General features: G+C 44.6%; 1 protein-coding gene across 2 annotated transcripts in view; it reads right to left on the bottom strand.

Moving 5' to 3' along the window:
- Window positions 1–17,394, bottom strand: part of UBE4A (ubiquitination factor E4A) — a 52,076-nt gene that overhangs the window by 21,806 nt on the left and 12,876 nt on the right. For both annotated transcript variants that reach the window (XM_079787765.1, XM_079787766.1), the window contains exons 3-15: window positions 16,298–16,471; window positions 15,583–15,695; window positions 14,759–14,911; window positions 14,096–14,255; window positions 13,668–13,870; window positions 13,280–13,471; window positions 12,049–12,382; window positions 10,438–10,558; window positions 7,285–7,589; window positions 5,949–6,081; window positions 4,147–4,334; window positions 1,373–1,473; window positions 1,148–1,261 (exon numbers count right to left, since the gene is read on the bottom strand). In XM_079787765.1, coding sequence (XP_079643891.1) covers window positions 1,148–1,261; window positions 1,373–1,473; window positions 4,147–4,334; window positions 5,949–6,081; window positions 7,285–7,589; window positions 10,438–10,558; window positions 12,049–12,382; window positions 13,280–13,471; window positions 13,668–13,870; window positions 14,096–14,255; window positions 14,759–14,911; window positions 15,583–15,695; window positions 16,298–16,471 — 2,291 coding nt within the window. The remainder of the gene's footprint in view (window positions 1–1,147; window positions 1,262–1,372; window positions 1,474–4,146; window positions 4,335–5,948; window positions 6,082–7,284; window positions 7,590–10,437; window positions 10,559–12,048; window positions 12,383–13,279; window positions 13,472–13,667; window positions 13,871–14,095; window positions 14,256–14,758; window positions 14,912–15,582; window positions 15,696–16,297; window positions 16,472–17,394) is intronic.

Genomic DNA, 17,394 nt, shown 5'->3' with positions numbered 1-17,394 from the left:
GAGGCCCGGTGCATGGTTCATGCACCAGTGGGGTCCCTTGGCCTGGCCTGCACCCTCTCGCAATCTGGGACCCCCTGGGGGATGTCAGATTGCCGGTTTTGGCCTGATCCCCGCAGGCCAAGCTGAGGGACTCCACCAGTGCATGAATCTGTGCACTGGGCCTCTACTATGAATATAAGATCTTTGGTTAATCTCTTCCCGCCCTCCTTCCTCCTCTCTTCCCTCTGAGATTCATCAGTCTGTTCCATGTTTCTATGCCTGTGTGTTGAGTGTCTGCCCCCTGGTAGTCAGTGCATGTCATAGCTACCAGTCGAACGGTCAAGCGGTCATTTAGGCTTTTATATATATATAGATGCAAAAAGCAGGAAAAATTTCTCACAAATTAAAGCTGCTGGGAGACTGCTAATCAATGGGAGGACCTCATGGCTCTCCAACAGGCTACCCTCGGGATTTTCCTGCCTCCTCTCCAGCTGGTCACTGCCCTGCATGTCCCTTTGCAGACACAGGAAGTTTTTACATGAGCAACAGGCAGCTCCATAGGGATGGTCCAGGATACGATACCCCCAAGGGGCTGAGAGGCACCAGCTGTCCATGTGGTGAAACCCATGTTTCTATACAGCTAAAGATTTGGGAGGTAGTGGAGAGATGGAGAGTATTGGCAAGTTAGTCTTTACATGAAAAAACAACCCAAGCTAGTTTTCTTTTCACGCAGTGGTGTAAAAATCACAGTCTTTCAGGAGAGGGATAAGAAGCGTTGCCTCAGTGAGCCAGTTACTAATGTGCTGGGATGGAAAAGATTGAAGAGAAAGTCACTGACCAAATGCGAGGTCCTGGCTTCTGTGGTACTAGCCTAGTTAGTTCTGACAGTCTACCTCAGTTTGGCCTCATCATACGTTCTTTTCTACCCTTTGCCAAGGCATCATCCCAGCTCGAGGCTTCAATGAGCCTTGCTTTTGGTCTTTAATGGAACCACACTTCTTGAGCTCTGTAATGGGAAGGCTGGTAGTACTCTGCTACTTGCAGATTTTTGGTGTGTAAGACTGGTACTAGAAGCATGAAGATTGCTCTATTATGATGAAAAGGTTAAAAGTATGTACTGGCCATGATTTGAAGGTATAGGAGCAGTTAATCTGTTTGGTTTTTTTACCTGTATGGCTTCATCCAAAAGGAAGATGGCATCATTCATTAGCAGGTTAAGAAAGCGGAGAAAAAGTGGGGGATTCATGGCTTCTAAATTCTTAGAGGCATAGTCAGCCAAATCCTGTAAGTCCCAGCCCAAGAGAAAACCATTTTAGTACTGAACCGCAACTTATGGGGTTTATCTGAAACAAAAACTCTGATAACGTAGTTTAGTTTCACTGAAAACTCTCACCTTAATGCTCTCTCGATAGGTATCTGTTCCCCACATGTACCTTAGAATGGGATACATAGGACGGCGGTAATTGAACTTCTGTTCAAATTGATGAGGGTCTCCTGGAGTAAGGCAAGAGCAAAAACCCAGCAAAGGTGTTAAAGGTGCCATTAGAGAAAGAGTAAGCCATTTTCCTTTACTCTGAATGTGTCAAGGCTGACAACAGCTGCCTTGAGAGTTCATAAAGGCCTAGAGCTGTAGGCAAGCATTTGCTTACTTCCTCACTGACAGAGCAGAAGGATACCTTACACAGAAGAGGACAAGGACTGAGCTGCACAATAAAAGCCAAGGGAACAAATGCTTCCACATGAAATGTAGAGTATTTATCAGACTCTGAATGAGCCTCTGCCTGCCACCGTGGCAGACAGCCACGTGCTGACGGGAAATTAAATAATCCCCACAATCTTCACAGATAACATGCCAGCTATGTGGCCAACTCTTCCCTTCCCTTTCCCTTCATTCCTTCCCCTTTCCTTCCTTCCTCTCCTTCCTTTTCCTTCCTTCCTTCCTTCCTTCCTTCCTTCCTTCCTTCCTTCCTTCCTTCCTTCCTTCCTTCCTTCCCTCCTTCCCTCCCTCCCTCCCTCCCTCCCTCCCTCCCTCCCTCCTTCCTTCCTCTTCTCTCCCTCCCTTCAATATATTTTTATTGATTTCAGAGAGGAAGGGAAAGGGAGAGAGATAGAAACATCAATGATGGGAGAGAATCATTGATTGGCTGCCTCCTGCATGACCCCCACTGGGGATCGAGCCTGCAACCTGGGCATGTGCTCTGACCAGGAATCAAACCTGGGGCCTTCAGTCTGCAGGCCAATTGGCCAGGGCCGTTTCTTAATTACTCTGAAAAATCAGGACAGAAGCTGAACATCTGAGGCTTATATTGCGTTTGACCACTAGAGCATACAGGTCGGGTCACATAATAAAGAAAGAGCATGAGGTATGGAGTTAGAAGACCTAGGTTTTCCTTCTGCTCCACATAATGCAAGTCTCTTAACCTTTTGCAACTTTCCTTCCTTTGACATAAGACAGGGATTATATATCCTGAGATAATTGCAGCAATTTATTGTATAACTTCTTATGTGTTATGAGATAATGAGGTAACTGCAGCAATTTATTGCTCAACTTCTTATGTATTATGAAGACTTACATGCACTATTTCACTTCAACCCATTTTATAGATGAGGAAACCAAGGCTCAGGTGAACAAGTGACAAAGTCAAAATCTAAAGATGAGAAGGCAGTCAATAAAATGTTAAATGTGCCCAGATGGTGTTGCTCAGTAGTTGAGCATTTACTTATGAATCAAGAGGTTGCCTATTTGATTCCCAGTTAGGGTACATGCCTGGGTTTCGGGCTTGATCCCCAGTAGGGGGCATGCAGGAGGCAGCTGATTGATGGTTTTTATCCATGTTTCTATCTCTCTCTCTTCCTCTCTCTAAAAAAAGCAATACAAAGATATTTAAAAAAATTAAATGTCTCTTTATAATTGTCCAAGAATTATGCGATACATCTCAAACTAGTATAAAATAATATTGAATGTAAACTGTGATGGAAAAATAAAATTAAAGAAGTAATAAATGTTGTATTTGTCATTGGATACTAGGACATCCCCTTTAAGAGGGGTCTTGCTCTGGCCAGAGTGACTCATTGGTTGGAGTGCCATCCCATACACCGAAAGGTTGTGAGTTCGATTCCTGGTCAGGGCACACACCTAGGTTGTGGGTTTGGTCCCTGAGTGGGGCACGTACAAGAGGCAACCAATTAGTGTTTCTCACATTGATGTTTCTCTCTCTCTCTCTTCTTCTCTCTAAAAAAACAAAACAAAACAAAAAACACACACAAGAAAAACCCCTCAGTGAAGATCAAAAAAATAATTAAGAAAAAATAAAAAGGGTCTTAACTGCTTAACATCCTGTTTACTGGTTGAGATGGGATATTGTTTACTCAAACACAGCATCTCAGGGTTAGAGCTCAAAAGGCCAAGAGAGAAAGGGAATCTTGCCTGCTGGTTTTCTTTTTTTTGTTAATCCTCACCGGAGAATACTTTTTCCCATTGCTTTTCAGAGCAAGTGGTAGGGAGGGAGAAAGGAAGCGGGGTGGGGAAGAAAAAAAAGAGAGAAAGATCGAGGTTGACTGGTTGCCTCTGGAATGCAACCTAGGTATGTGCCCTTGACCTGGAATCAAACCCTTGACCCTTTGGTGTGCAGGTTGATACTCTAACCATTGAGAAACACTGGCCAAGGAGCCTGCTGCTATTCTTAATCTAACAATTAGACCGTTACTCAGTTTGGATAAAAGAATATATCAACTAGCACACTGTCTCATTATCCACTATTCTGCAATTTTGAGGCAGAGAAAATAAAGACTCGGGTTTTAATCGGACAGCCCAATTTATTTGACTATGGTTTGATCAAGCAGTATATAATAAAGTTGGTAAGAGTATGTGGTTTTTTTTTTGTTTTTTTTTTGAGGAAACAGACCTAAGCCTACCACTCAGTTGTATGACAATTTCTTTTTGAGGATCCATGTCCTTATATGTAAAATGAGGATAATACAGTAAAATTTTCCAGATAGTGACAAATTCATGAAATGATGTAAAAAAAAAAAAAAAGCACTTAGCATCAAGGTGGCACACAGTAGGACGTCAATAAATGATGGCTGGTGACGTTTTTCTGATATTCAGATACTGACCAAGCTGTGAAATTGCACAAGTATCAGCTTTTTAGTTCTTGTCCGCTTTACCTGTGAACTCAATGTCCACAAAGACCTTGATCAGAGCTTCCGCAAGGTGGGCTGCGTAGGGAAAGTTGCAGAACACACGTTTCCGGTGGAATACACTTGACACCAGGGGACTTGGGGTCTGATCCAGGTGGGGCATCACTGCTTCCAGCACCTCAGCCAGCTTGGCCCTCAGGTGGGGATTCTTCATCCTGCAAACAGGGCAGAAAGCAAGCTGAGCGGGTAGATTTAAAAAAATGTTTTCTTTTCTTTATTTGATGGTGACAACAAAGACTAGTTGAGTACTTAAACCTGAAGTTACTGGTGACCCTTCTCTCCAGGCAGAGTAACTAAAGACATCAATCTGTAAAGAAAACTAGAAGAGGCAGCGTGAGCCAGGCTGCTGTGAGCTGGAGCGCATGCCTGTGTTTCAGCTGGGCCAGGCGAGCCAAAGCCACTGACTGCTCCCGAGGACTTGAACCTATAGTATTTTTCTGACAATCCTTTCAACAACTGCATTCCACTGTATCTTCTTAAATACAAAAAAAGCAGCCCTCATAATAAAGTCACATTTCCCAGAAGTACACACAATACATTCAGAACCACAACTGCTTTTTCTTTCCCCTTTTTCCCTTGAACATGTGTTTGTCTCTTGTGCTTCCTTCTTCTATGCCAGATAAGGGCTGTTTGAAAACTATTTCATTATCTTCATCATCATTCATTTCAGCCATTTCAGATTTTTATTTCTCCGAAAATACTGGTGTACACTAGTACAGGGCCCTGGCTAGCCATTCTTCTCAGGAGCACGAAGAATAACTGAACCCCCTTTTCCTTCTTCTTAGGTAAAGTGGCTTGGCCGTGCCCTCTACAACCACCATGCCGAAAGCGTCCAAGCCAAGGAGTCAAACTGTCTCTATGGGAGCAGACACCCCAGGCCAGCACTGTGGGAACAGGGCTCTGCCGTTTTAAGTCGTCGATTTCTGGGGGATAATGCAGGGGATACCACTCAACTTTGAGGTTACAGCTTACCAAGTGTGAGGGTGAGTACTTGGGTTGTATTTACTGTTTAGCCATTCTGTGTACTTCTCTATAACGCATTCTCTCCTGCTTACTATTCTGACTGTTTCGTCAGGGATAAACTTGCCTTTCTGAGCGTTCTGAAAGCAAGGGCCAGGGTAGTTATTCTACGTCACTTGGGTGCATACCAGGTGCGCCTAATAACTACTTGCTGACTTGTTTTCTCATCAGACCTGCTCAGCGCAGTGAAGGTCGCTTTACCTACTTCTCACTGACATGGCTCCAGGGACTGTGGCTCACTCTCTTCTCCGTGGAGCCAATCTTCACTACGTACACACTGTTTGCTTCCTCGGGTCGAGGCACCAGAACAAATCAGAGAGGCATCTCTACCGTCAGTGAGAATCATCCTTGGGCAGACTAGAAGCGATGAACGAGCAAGACTTGAAATCAGAAAGCATTTACCTAAGCTTACTGCTCACCCAACGCAGGATTTCAAGAGCAAACTGTCTCATGCGGTTATTACAGACCATCAGCACCTGCTGCCACGGGCCAGGTTTCTGCATCAGGTAAGCTTCACCAGGGCGGCAGTGGCATGCCTCTCAGATACCTTACAGGAAAGTTCAAATTCCCTGTGGGCAAAGGCCTTTGCCTGGCAAGAGGGGGGTTTCTGGCTACCCATAGGATGGTCAGGTGATCGACAATGTAACACAGCTTCTGGAGGAACCCTCGGAGCGGCTGCTTTGTCCTCGGAGAGAAGTCTCTGAACGCTTTGCAGCTCTAACCAGGGAAGCTGAACCCCAGCGCGTCACCTTTCTATGCTTCCTGTGAAGACGGTGACGAAGTGAAGCACGTGCTCCAGGGAGTCTGCGGACGTCTCCAACATGTCATCGGCAAAGCGGCGGAGGAAGATGAGGAAATCACCCAGGTTATCTGCAAAAAATTCTGGGAAAAAGTCACTGGAATTAGCCAAATGCCTGACTTTCTGTACATACAAATTCTACACTGTACTCAGTGAAGGTTAACAGTACCCAAATGTCTTGCAGGTACTAGGAATGGTGATCAGTTAATAAGTGTAGAGTCTCCTTTAAATGTGTCAATTTTTACTTTTATCCAATAAATGTAAGAGCAGTAGGGACACAAAAATACTGTTAACACATCAGTGCAGTTTCAGAGAGTGCACGGATTTTCTACACTCAACCATAACTGTGCACTAAACAGCCCTATAGGTGTACGAAGGATCTTAAAGACTCATTAGGTGACCGAGCTAGCCAGTCTCCAGGGTGGTCCTAACCTCCTGGCACTCATGCCCTTGGGTGTCCCGTCCTGCACTCCTCCGGGGTAGAAGACACACCCTGAGGCATACACAGCTGGTGGCATGTCAGTTCCATGATCAGTTGTAAGAGCAGCTCCCCCTGGGCCCCTTGCTCTGCGGGGAGCCAGGCGCCCGATCAGGAGTGGCACTAAGGAGGGGCCTGCGTGGTCTAGAAAAGAGGCCAGCAGGCAACCACGGGATAGGCTTGTGAGCAGACCCGTCAGCAATGGCTGAGCCCTCAGATTCCTGTGGCCCCGGCTGACAGCTTGGCCGAACCTCACGCAAGACCCAGAATCAGAACCATGCAGCAAAGCTGCTCCTGGGTTCCTGACACCAGACACGGTGTGAAATGTTTGCTGTTTTACAGTTTCTGTGTTTTGGGATAATTTATTACTCAACAATGGATGACCAATACAGTTATCAAGAACATATAATCTGATTTTGATGGACAACACCTGTCAACCACATATATATACAATCTCCCTTCCTGGTTAACCAATAGGAGATGATTCCCCCCTAAAGACTAACACAGGGAGTTAGATAAATTTCCAAGTTGAGCAACAAACAATATTAATGATGGAAACTGGCAGCTGGAACCCCTGACTCTGAAAAGCCTCTGTCCTCTGAAGCCTGTCTTCTGATGTGCACAGCGGAGGCCACAGGCTGAGGACAAGGCTGTCGGCCCCCACGCATTCACCAGGAGATGGCACCTGCAAGCAGGAGTAGTTTGTCCAAAAACAGCTGGATGATAACTAAGGAAGGATTTAACTTCCGAAGTGACCGAGTTAAACCCAGGTGGCTATAAACAGGAAGTTCCTAAGAAGCCTGCTTACCTGGCACGTAGGCCAAGGAGCTATAGCCATCGGGCAGAGGGAAAGTCAGCTCTACGGGCTGGGAGCCCTCATTGCCTATGGCCAGCTGAACGAGGAGAACGGCCAGGGACACCTGCAAGTTGAGGCAGTTTTGTAGCATCTGTGGCTCAGTCATGGCGGTCTTGGTAGAGAGATAGATGGTCATCAGTCGCTCAAACTGCTCACGCAGGTTGTCAGCTGCAGGGCTAGAGCTTTGCTGAGCTTCCCGCCAGGCGACCTGCAGCCGGTGCAGATTTTGGTTGATTTTTACCATCTGATCATGCAACCTGCCTCCAAGAAAGCAGAAGAGACTGGGTCAGGAGGCTCATATAGGGATAGTTGAGTACTTCCTATTCCAGAAATACAAATCCTCATCCTATATAATAAAAGCCTAATATGCTAAGTGTCTGATCGTCCAGTTGGCCATTCAACCAATCAAAGTGTAATATGCTAATGATATGCTAAGGCTGCTCAACCGCTCGCTATGATGTGCACTGACCACCAGGGGGAAGGCAGTTGACTGGTTGAACAGTCACTATGATGTGCACTGACCACCAGGGGGCAGACGCTCCAACCGGTAGGTTAGCTTGCTGCTGGGGTCCAGCTGATCGGGACAGAGCAAGACCGGCCAGATACACCCTGGAGGCCTCCCACAGTCCCTCCCCGGCTGGCCAACCTTCAGTGTCCCTCCTTGTCCCCGATCATGCACCAGTGGGGTCCCTCTGCCTGGCCTGCGCCCTCTCGCAATCCGGGACCCCCTGGGGGATGTCGGAGAGCCAGTTTCTGCCTGATCCCACAGGTCAGGCTGAGGGACCCCACTGGTGCACAAATTTGTGCACTGGGCCTCTAGTTTTATTTTTATATTAGTTTTTTGTATCTTTTAAAAGTATATATATTTCTTACTGATTTCAGAGAAGGGAGAGGAAGAGAGAGATAGAAACATCAATGATGAGAGAGAATCATTGATCAGCTGCCTCCTGCACGCCCCCTACTTGGGATCGAGCCTGCAACCCGGGCATGTGCCCTTGACCAGAATCAAATCTGGGACCTTTTAGTCCACAGGCCAACGCTCTACCCATTAAGCCAAACTGGCTAGGGTCAAATCCTCATTAATTTATTCTAGTATCTCTTTTAGGAAGTAGGAAGTTGCAATTATGACAATACAGAAGGCACTCATGAAAGTTATTGACAAGACAGAGGCAGGGGGCATAGCACTGGAAAATGTTACCAAGTCTTCAACATCATTACAGGTAATTACAAATAGTAGGCAGGGTGTAGGTTGGGATATTAGTATGTCAAATAAATTACTAAGCAAAGTACAAGAAGCCCATCAGGAGAGTTCAACAACCCACAAGTGCAATGATTGTACTCAGATGTAGTTATATGGACAGTCTTTCCATGGTTAGAAGAGAACTAAAGCCCTGGTTGGTGTAACTAAGTGGCTAGAGCATCGGCTGTTGCAGGTTTGATTCCTGGTCAAGGGCACAGGGGGTTCGATCCCTGCCCCGGTCCAGGCGCATGTGGGAGGCAACCAGTCAATGTGTCTCTCTCTCCTCCCCACCTTTCTTCCACTCTCTCTAAAAATCAATGGGAAAAATATCCTCACTCCTTGGGTGAGGATTAAAAAAGAGGCTCTACAGTAATAAAGACCACCTATAAGCGAGCAGTCACCAGGGCAGCGACGTAAAAGCCTTCTGCTGTTCAGTATTTGTTATCTTTCACAAAGGGCCAGCCAAATGTTCTCTAAGGAAGGAAGACCCACAATTCAATGTTATGGGTAGTTTCTCCATGTGTACAGTCCAAAATCATCTCCTCTGGCCCTGTAGGTGATGGCTGGTGGGGGAGGGAGCCTTACTGGGAAACCAGATGACATCATTTTTGTGTTTGAATCGAGGTGGTTGAACAGGCCAAAAACAAGCTGAATTGTTATATATTGTCTCATTTAAGCTGTCAATGAGAGGGATAGAAAAACTCTCTAATAAAGATGTAATTCATTTTTTAAGAGATCTGCTAAGTTTTGAATAATGCCCTGTCAATTTAAGTAACCTGATAAGGTATTAAAAAACGGCCACCCTCAATATCCCATCCTACAGACCAGAGGTAGGGAACGTCCGGCCCACGAAATCATTTGGTCTGGCCCTGCCACGGCAACAGGGGTGAATTAATTAAATGCCTGACCACATATATCAGGCTAATTTTAAAAAAATATTTTATTGATTTTTTACAGAGAGGAAGGGAGAGGGATAGAGAGTTAGAAACATCGATCAGCTGCCTCCTCCATACCTCCTACTGGAGATGTGCCTGCAACCAAGGTACATGCCCTTGACTAGAATAGAACCTGGGACCCTTCAGTCCGCAGGCCGATGCTCTACCCACTGAGCCAAACCTGTTAGGGCAGCAGGCTAATTTTTAAACTGATAATTTTGTGTGGTCTGTGAATGATGTTATAAATATGCAACTAGCCCTTGGCAGAAAAAAGGTTCCCCACCTGTGATGTAGACTACAACTGTGAGTGAGTAGTTTTTTTCTCTTCTTATTTATACTCGTAGTCACAATCAGCTGAACCAGAGGGAAACAAAATTCTAGAATGACTATAGCTAGCTAGAACCAGAACCATTTTTGAAAATTATACCCTCTAGTTCTTGAAACTTCACACTTCTAGAATTCCCTTTATCTTTGAAATGTAGATCTTTTGTGGTCTTACTGACCTTATTGAAATCCCTTATAAACATTTCTTTAATCTTATCTCTACACCATAGAGTAGAGCTTAGTTTTTTTTCATCAGGAGTAGTTAAGTAATGAATATTCAAGAGCAGTGAGTGAAATATTAAATGAAAACAATTCCACTTTGACAGATAACAATAGAAGATAGTGATTTTAAAATTTGCAAGTTTAGAGAAAAAATACTAGTGCATCTTTAATTTTAATAAGTTTAATAGGTCAATAATTAAAAATAAATTCAAGTTATTTGGACAAAACCAATTCATGTAAACACAAACAAATGCAAATAATGCCCTTTTCCTATCAGACCTAATGCGAGCCTTCCGGAGACAGTGAGGTTATGTGAGACGCCTCTGAACTTGCTGCTCATCAACACGATTGCATGATCTTTCCTAGTGCCATCAGGAGAGTTACCTGTGAAATCCCAAGTGTAAGGTGTACTCTGTCAGGACCAGGTTCTCCGTCACCAGGTTGTAGCTCTGGGGGAACTTTGGCTCCTGCACAGCTGGGATAAGGCAGGTTTCTTTGTCCAAACCTCGAAGAAGTCAGAAGGCACAGTAAGCAGCTTGCCACAGGCCTCTCCTGGGTCCCCTGACTCTATTCCACGCCCTTACTGCTACCAGTGACATCTTTCTTTTTTAAAGTAATATCTTCTTAAAAACAAATCTTATCTCATCACCACTCCTTTGTCTAAAAAAATATCTTTTGGCTCTCACTATCCACAGAAATGCAGTTAAATGTCTTCAGCTTGATCATGAAATACCAAAAATTAAAAGGAATGAGATAACTAGATTTTTCAGATGTTAGAGAATGGGTCACTGTAGCTCTTTTGGGTTTTTCTGTATTTAAGATTATTTGGTTTTGAACATGTATTACTTTTACAACTCGAAGAGTTATAAAACTGGGAGGAAATACATTCACCAAAATTAAGCATGATTCATTTTGAGTAGTAGAATTATGAATGCTTTCTTTCCACTTCTCTGTATTGCTGTTTTCTCTAATCTGGTCTCAATCTTCTGCCTCTCCACTCATTTCCTGCTGTTCCCACACCCTCCCCTCCTCCCACCTACCCCTTGCTTTAGCCACAATGACCTTCTCACTATTCCTTAGTCAAGCCTCTCCATAGCTTTGTACCTTTATACTTGATATTCCCGCTTATAAAGGGACTAGAGGCCCTTTGCACGAAATTTGTGCTCAGGGGGCGGGGAAGGGCAGGGGAGGGGAGGGTCCCTCAGCCCAGCATGCACCCTCTCCAATCCGGGACCCCTTGGGGGATGTCCAACTGCCAGTTTAAAACCAGCAGTTAGACATCCCTCTCGCAATCCTGGACCACTGGCTCCTAACCGCTCACCTGCCTGCTGGCCTGATCCCCCTAACTGCTCTCCCCTGCTGGCCTGATCCCTCTAACTTCCCTCCCCTGCTGGCCTGGTCGCCCCTAACTGCTCTCCCCTGCTGGCCTGCTTGCCCCTAACCACCTCTGCCTCAGCCCCCGCCACCGTGGCTTTGTCCGGAAGAACATCTGGAAGGATGTCCAGTCTAATTAGCATATTACTCTTTTATTAGTATAGATTCTTTTGCTGCTTTCATCTCTCGAAGATCAGCTATGAAGACCTCCAACTTCTGTAGAATTTATCACTCCTTCCTCTGTGTTCCCATAGCTCAGCCCTACACCATATTATGGTTACCTGTCAATCTATCTGCCTTCTCCTGGCATTTCTGAATTCATAAAGGATAAGGACTGTGCTTCATTCATTTTTAAAGAAATAATGAATACCCAAGGTTACCAAATTAGGAGAGAAGGTCTCACTAAAGCACAACATCTAAAAGCCACCAGTGTTATTTTTAAAAGTCTGTCCTTGTAAAATTTATAATAGCTCTTCTGTCTGCCTCATCTTCTTACAAGGCACCTTTATGAGAAAAGATAAGGTTGTGAGTGCCTTAGACACACACACAAATACACACACACACACACACACACACACACACACACACACACACGTTTTGGGAAGCCCAGTACTCCCCTACCTCTCATGTGTACATTTTTTATTTTTCGTTCTTCATCATTCAACTCCTTCAGTGCACAGTAAGTGGGGTTAAAGGTGAGGAGCCGAGAGGACCTGGGTTTGCAAAATGGCTGGCACAGCTTCAGGAGAGCAGCACCCAGGTTCAGAAAGAAGGCATCCGAGGCATACATCTGGAAGAAGATTTCTGGCATCTGATTGGCCCAGATCTTGGTGCGGCCTGCATTTGCATGCAAACAGTTTCCCAGCCAGGACAGGACGCAATGTCTGGTTTCTGGGGAGAGCTGGAGTAAGTTCTTCAGCATCTGGTAGATCTTTTCATGGAACTGAGCCATGAACTGTTTAACCAGAAAACATAACCACAGAACATTCCAGTTTCACAATCCTAATATTTGTTGCTCCCAAAACTTAGCCACTGTCAATTTCTAAAAATATGCCAATCCTCATCTTTTCCGTACTCTTCCTATGCCTTATCCCCAGCTCTAATTTAAGCAATTTTCTAGGCACTTATGAGAGATTTCCTGACAAGCTGCCCAACTGCAGGGGGCATTTATGGAGCTTTAGAGTAGGATCAGTAACCTGTTTCCGCAAAGGGTTAAATGATAAATATTTTTGGCTTTTCATGCCATATGGTCGCTGTAGCAACTATTCAACTCTACCATTATGGCATGAAATGAAGCCATAACCACACATACACAAATGGGCATGGCCGTGTTCAATCAAACTATTTACAAAAGCAGGCAGGATGTGGCTACTGCTGTAATTTGCAAATCTGGGCATTAGAGAGTTGTGAGTATGGGAGATGCAAACTAACACCAATTCAACCATGTACTGCCTCATGTTGGCCAGACTTCTACCATAACGAATGCTAAAAAGCCCAAATAGAGAGGACATAGGAAGGAGGGACAGGAAAAAAAAATAGTTTATAGGCTGGAGATCAGTCAGAAGGTTTATGAGCTGAAGTTATAAGAAACAGGTTGGTGAGAAAAACCAGGGCCGAGAGGAAGAGGCTGTGCTACAGCACAGCACAACGAGGAGCAGCAGCTTAGTCTTTAAACCACATGAAGGTTTTTCCTCGACTCTCAGCACATACTAGAGAGGGCTTTTCTTCACACGATTACAGTAGAAAGCCACCCACATCACCCACGAGCTCCAGCAGCCTCATGTGCCCCTGCTTCCTGAAGAAACGACTTAATCTAAGACCAGGGGCTGGGATACACCATAAACAGTTCCACCTGATGGATGTTGGCCTCTTGTACTTTGATCTCCTGGGGGCTGGAGCGAGATGGATTCAAGAAATAGCCATGATTTTCTATGACACCCGGAGTCTTTAATAAGCAAGAGATATTTAGGATTACTCCCAGCAAGGTCTTCTGGTACATCTGCCCATTGCTGAGGTCCTTGGGCTGAATGTATTCTACAAAAACCTGTAGGAGAAGAGAAGGAAACTTATTTGTTTGTATGATGAGGTAAATGTGATGGGATGAGAGGGCCTCAAAGAGTTAAGTCTACACAACAACCAACACATCTTTCTCTTATTCAACACGTAATGTTCTAGTGCCTTCAGCACAGGGAAGCACACGTTACTAATCTCCAGCTCGTGTGTTTACACCTCCCAGCTACCTTGGCCATGTCCTTCTGCCTGGTGAGATAGAGCAGGATGTCCAGGTACGCGTACAGCAGCATCTGGCAGAGCTCCAGATCTTTTATTCGGCCCAACAAAATATCAAACACTGGGAACATGACCTCTGGAAATGTTCGAACTTCCTCATCCAATAGCAAGGCTTCAATGACCTCTTCCAGAAATTCAGTCACATCTTCAAAATCTAACAGAAGGCAAAGGAGAGAGGAAAGAGCCTGTAGGAATTGTCTGTGCCTTTACCCCGCTCTTTACTCTTCTGCTGTCGGTGACTATACTGATATTCAAGGTGTGAACTCGCACCCTTAGTTTTCCTGGAACTGCAGTGGCTCCGCGGCTTTCCAATGCACTAGGAGGAGTTTTAATTTGGAAATCAAAATGTAGATGAGCACAGCTTTGCTTATGTACTCACGGGCTCCTTGGATGGCCTCCAACATCAAATCTACCAGCTGCTCATGGATGTTTTGGTCCACATATATCTCTGGGGTGAGGAGGACGGTCCGTGTGTTGGACACGGTGAGGTTCCTGCACTGCACCGCGAAAGGCAGCAGGTTCTCTGGAACCTTGGTAATCTGGAAACAGCACGGAGGAGAGAGGGAAGAGCCTCGTTAACGACCTGGAATGGGGGGTACACAGCACAGAGAAGGGTGAAGACAGTGTGTTCCAAACAAGACTGCTCTTGCATGGATGCTTGAACGTTCGTGAGAGTTCATTCTTTAAGGAATCACCTACCTGTTAGAATTCCAATCCTGGAAGTGACCACGCGTGGCCTACTCTATCATTACACCTCTGTGAGAAGGAATTTATCAGACCTTGCTTAAAGGTGTGCTGTTTAAGAGGTTTGTAGAAAGAATCAGAGGCACTGGTTCACTGGGAAAGGGGTGGATCCCAAGCACAGCAACACTAAAACTTTAGAAAACAAACTAATGGTACCCCATGTCAGCATCTAGTAGCAGGTATACCACGATGCACACACACTGATATAAAAGACATTGATCCAACTCTTCAGCTTACATGCTAAAGTCATGGCCAAGAGAACAATACACCGCTCAGTGGGAACTATTATCATTGTTACCTCTTCCTTGGCTCTTTGGAAGCAGGAATAAAGGTAACAAAAGGCGTGCCTCTCCCCTGCATCTCGATCGGCAGAGAGGTTGAGCGTCGCAGAAGAAGTCATGTTGATCAAGTGGTTGCCAGGATCTTGAAGTAGTAAGCGAGCAAAGACAGCCTATTAAGAAAAGACCCAAAAAACAAAAATACTAAACCACTGCAAAGTCAATCCTAGAACATCAAGATGTAACAGGTAAGTCTGACACAGGTTATTGTGAATAACAGGACGTAGCGTAAAGGGGAAGATAGGACCCAGTGTCTTATTACTATAGAAGGTGTTATATATACAACATAATTGTTTAGTTACCCTAAATCAAGCTCAAGCCTTTAGTATTGCCCCTAGCACAGAGTAAGCATTAAAAGAATATTTGTTGAATGGTACTGAGAATCAGCAATTAAACTCATGTGAAATCTACTACTCTGTGATTGCTGACCTCGCTCAAACTTATATAAAGATAATTTAAATGTACAAAGTTAACCTACAAGTTGTCAATGTCTTCCCTACCAAACTTTTATTCCTTTAATATTAATTAGGCACCTATAAGGTAAAATGCCTGTTTTGATTTTGGAAAAGAAACAAAGAAAGAGATAAGATGATATTTTAACTGGTCTTAAAGAGTGGGTAGATTTGGACATGTGGCCATGGCCGGTAAGAAGATACCAACAGAGGGCCTTCCCAAACAACAAAGAGATGGAGGGGAGCAAAACCGTGCTGGAGAAAGGTAAGCAGAGCTCAGCTGCACGGCTGGTTTCTGCTGACGGCACACATAAGGAACATGTGAACGCTACCTGCTCAACGTTGTTCATATCAAGCCAGTCTTGATCTTCGAGGTCTACTGCCATTTCTTCCAAATACACACAGCGGCTGGGGATACCATTCCCACTCTTCATGCTCGGGTCACCTGGGAAATGGTTTTAATCTAGTAGGTTAAGGATAATGCTTCTGTTTTATACAGACAACCGATCTAGAGAGCACTTCTCTTGAACTCCAAGTCTGACTCAGGTGATATTAGAAGGATCTTAACCTATAAAGCAGCATCTAAAGATTTAAATCCTCCTCCCCCCCAATTACAGAGCACGGACTTGGTATAAACCTAACACCATGACATTTAAAGAGTAAGTCCCAGACATTCGCACTAACTTTGGGTTTAACTGCAGATAAGGCACAGAGTGAAAACACTGTCTCGTACTGCTTGAGGACTTCCATCTAAATGCTCAGGTCACCTCTGAGAGGAAAATGGAGTCATTCCCAGGCCCTCTCTAAGGTAGTAAAGGCAAGTAGCTACATAGTGCAGTCAGTATCAAACTCGGAATGAAAGTTCCATCTGTGTCTAAACACTGATTTTAGGTTACATCAAAGTTTCACTGAAACCTAAGCCCTGTGTTCCAGGGAGTACAGCAGGTTTGCTTAACCTTTAGATACAACGGATTTCTCAGAGCAAGTCCCTAGCCTGAGAGGGAAGAGCAGAGCAACGAACAGACTGATTGCAAGTGTGTAACTCACTGTTGTCCAGAGTAATGAGGAAGATCCTCTGGATCATGTGATTGATGTTGAGTTGCTCACATATTTCCTGCTGTGAGCGGAATGAGCGGCTAATTTCAGCCACAGAGTAATCAAATTCATCCAGGCTCTCTGACACGCTATTATCCGAGTCATCCGGGCTAGGCTGGAGTTCATCTGCCAAAAACGGAAGCCATAACAGTCACATTCCTCTCTCTTAAGAGAACCAAGCATAGTCCCCAAAATGATAAATGTAACCAAGAGAAGGATAATTTTGCATGTGAAACAAGTTAATCAGCTAATGAGTGAACATCTCAAGTCAGGCAACATTTAAAAAAAATTGAGATATAACATTTAGTTCCAGGTATATAAGATTTGATATGTGTATGTATTGTGAAATGTTCACAAAAATGTCTAGTTAACATATTTCACCATACATAGTTGGAATTTTTTTTCTTGTGATGAGAACTTTTAAGATCTACTCTGTTAGCAACTTTCAAATATGGAATATAGTATTATTAATTATAGTCCCCTTTTATATAATTACAACCTTGTGGACTTATTTATAACTGAAAGTTCCTATCTTTGGATTCCTTCACTCATTTCACTCACTCCCCACCCCCGCCTGTTCTCTATCTGTGAGCTCTTTTTAATTTCACATACTAGAGGCTTCTCGGCCTGGCCTGCACCCTCTTGCAATCCGGGACCCCTCGGGGGATGTCAGACTGCCGGTTTCAGCCTGGTCCCTGCAGGCCAGGCCAATGGACCCCACCAGTGCATGAATCTGTGCACTGGGCCTCTAGTATGCATATAAGATCTTTGGTTAATCTCTTCCCACCCTCCCCCCACCTCCTTCCCTCTGAAATTCATCAGTCTGTTCCATGTTTCCATGCCTAGACATTGAGGGTCTGCCCCCTGGTGGTCAGTGTGCGTCATAGCTACCGGTTGAAAGGTCGAACAGTCACTTAGGCTTTTATATATATAGATAAGTGAGATCATACAGAGTTTGTCTTTCTCTGTCTGACATATTTCACTTAACATAATACCCCAAAGGTCCATCCATGTTGTCACAAATGGCAAGATTTTCTTCTTTTTATGGC

The sequence above is a fragment of the Cnephaeus nilssonii genome, assembly GCF_951640355.1.
Source record: "Cnephaeus nilssonii genome assembly, chromosome: 13".
Lineage (NCBI taxonomy): Eukaryota > Metazoa > Chordata > Mammalia > Chiroptera > Vespertilionidae > Cnephaeus > Cnephaeus nilssonii.
Note: the sequence above shows the minus strand (reverse complement) of the source record. Positions and strands in the feature narration are given on the sequence as shown.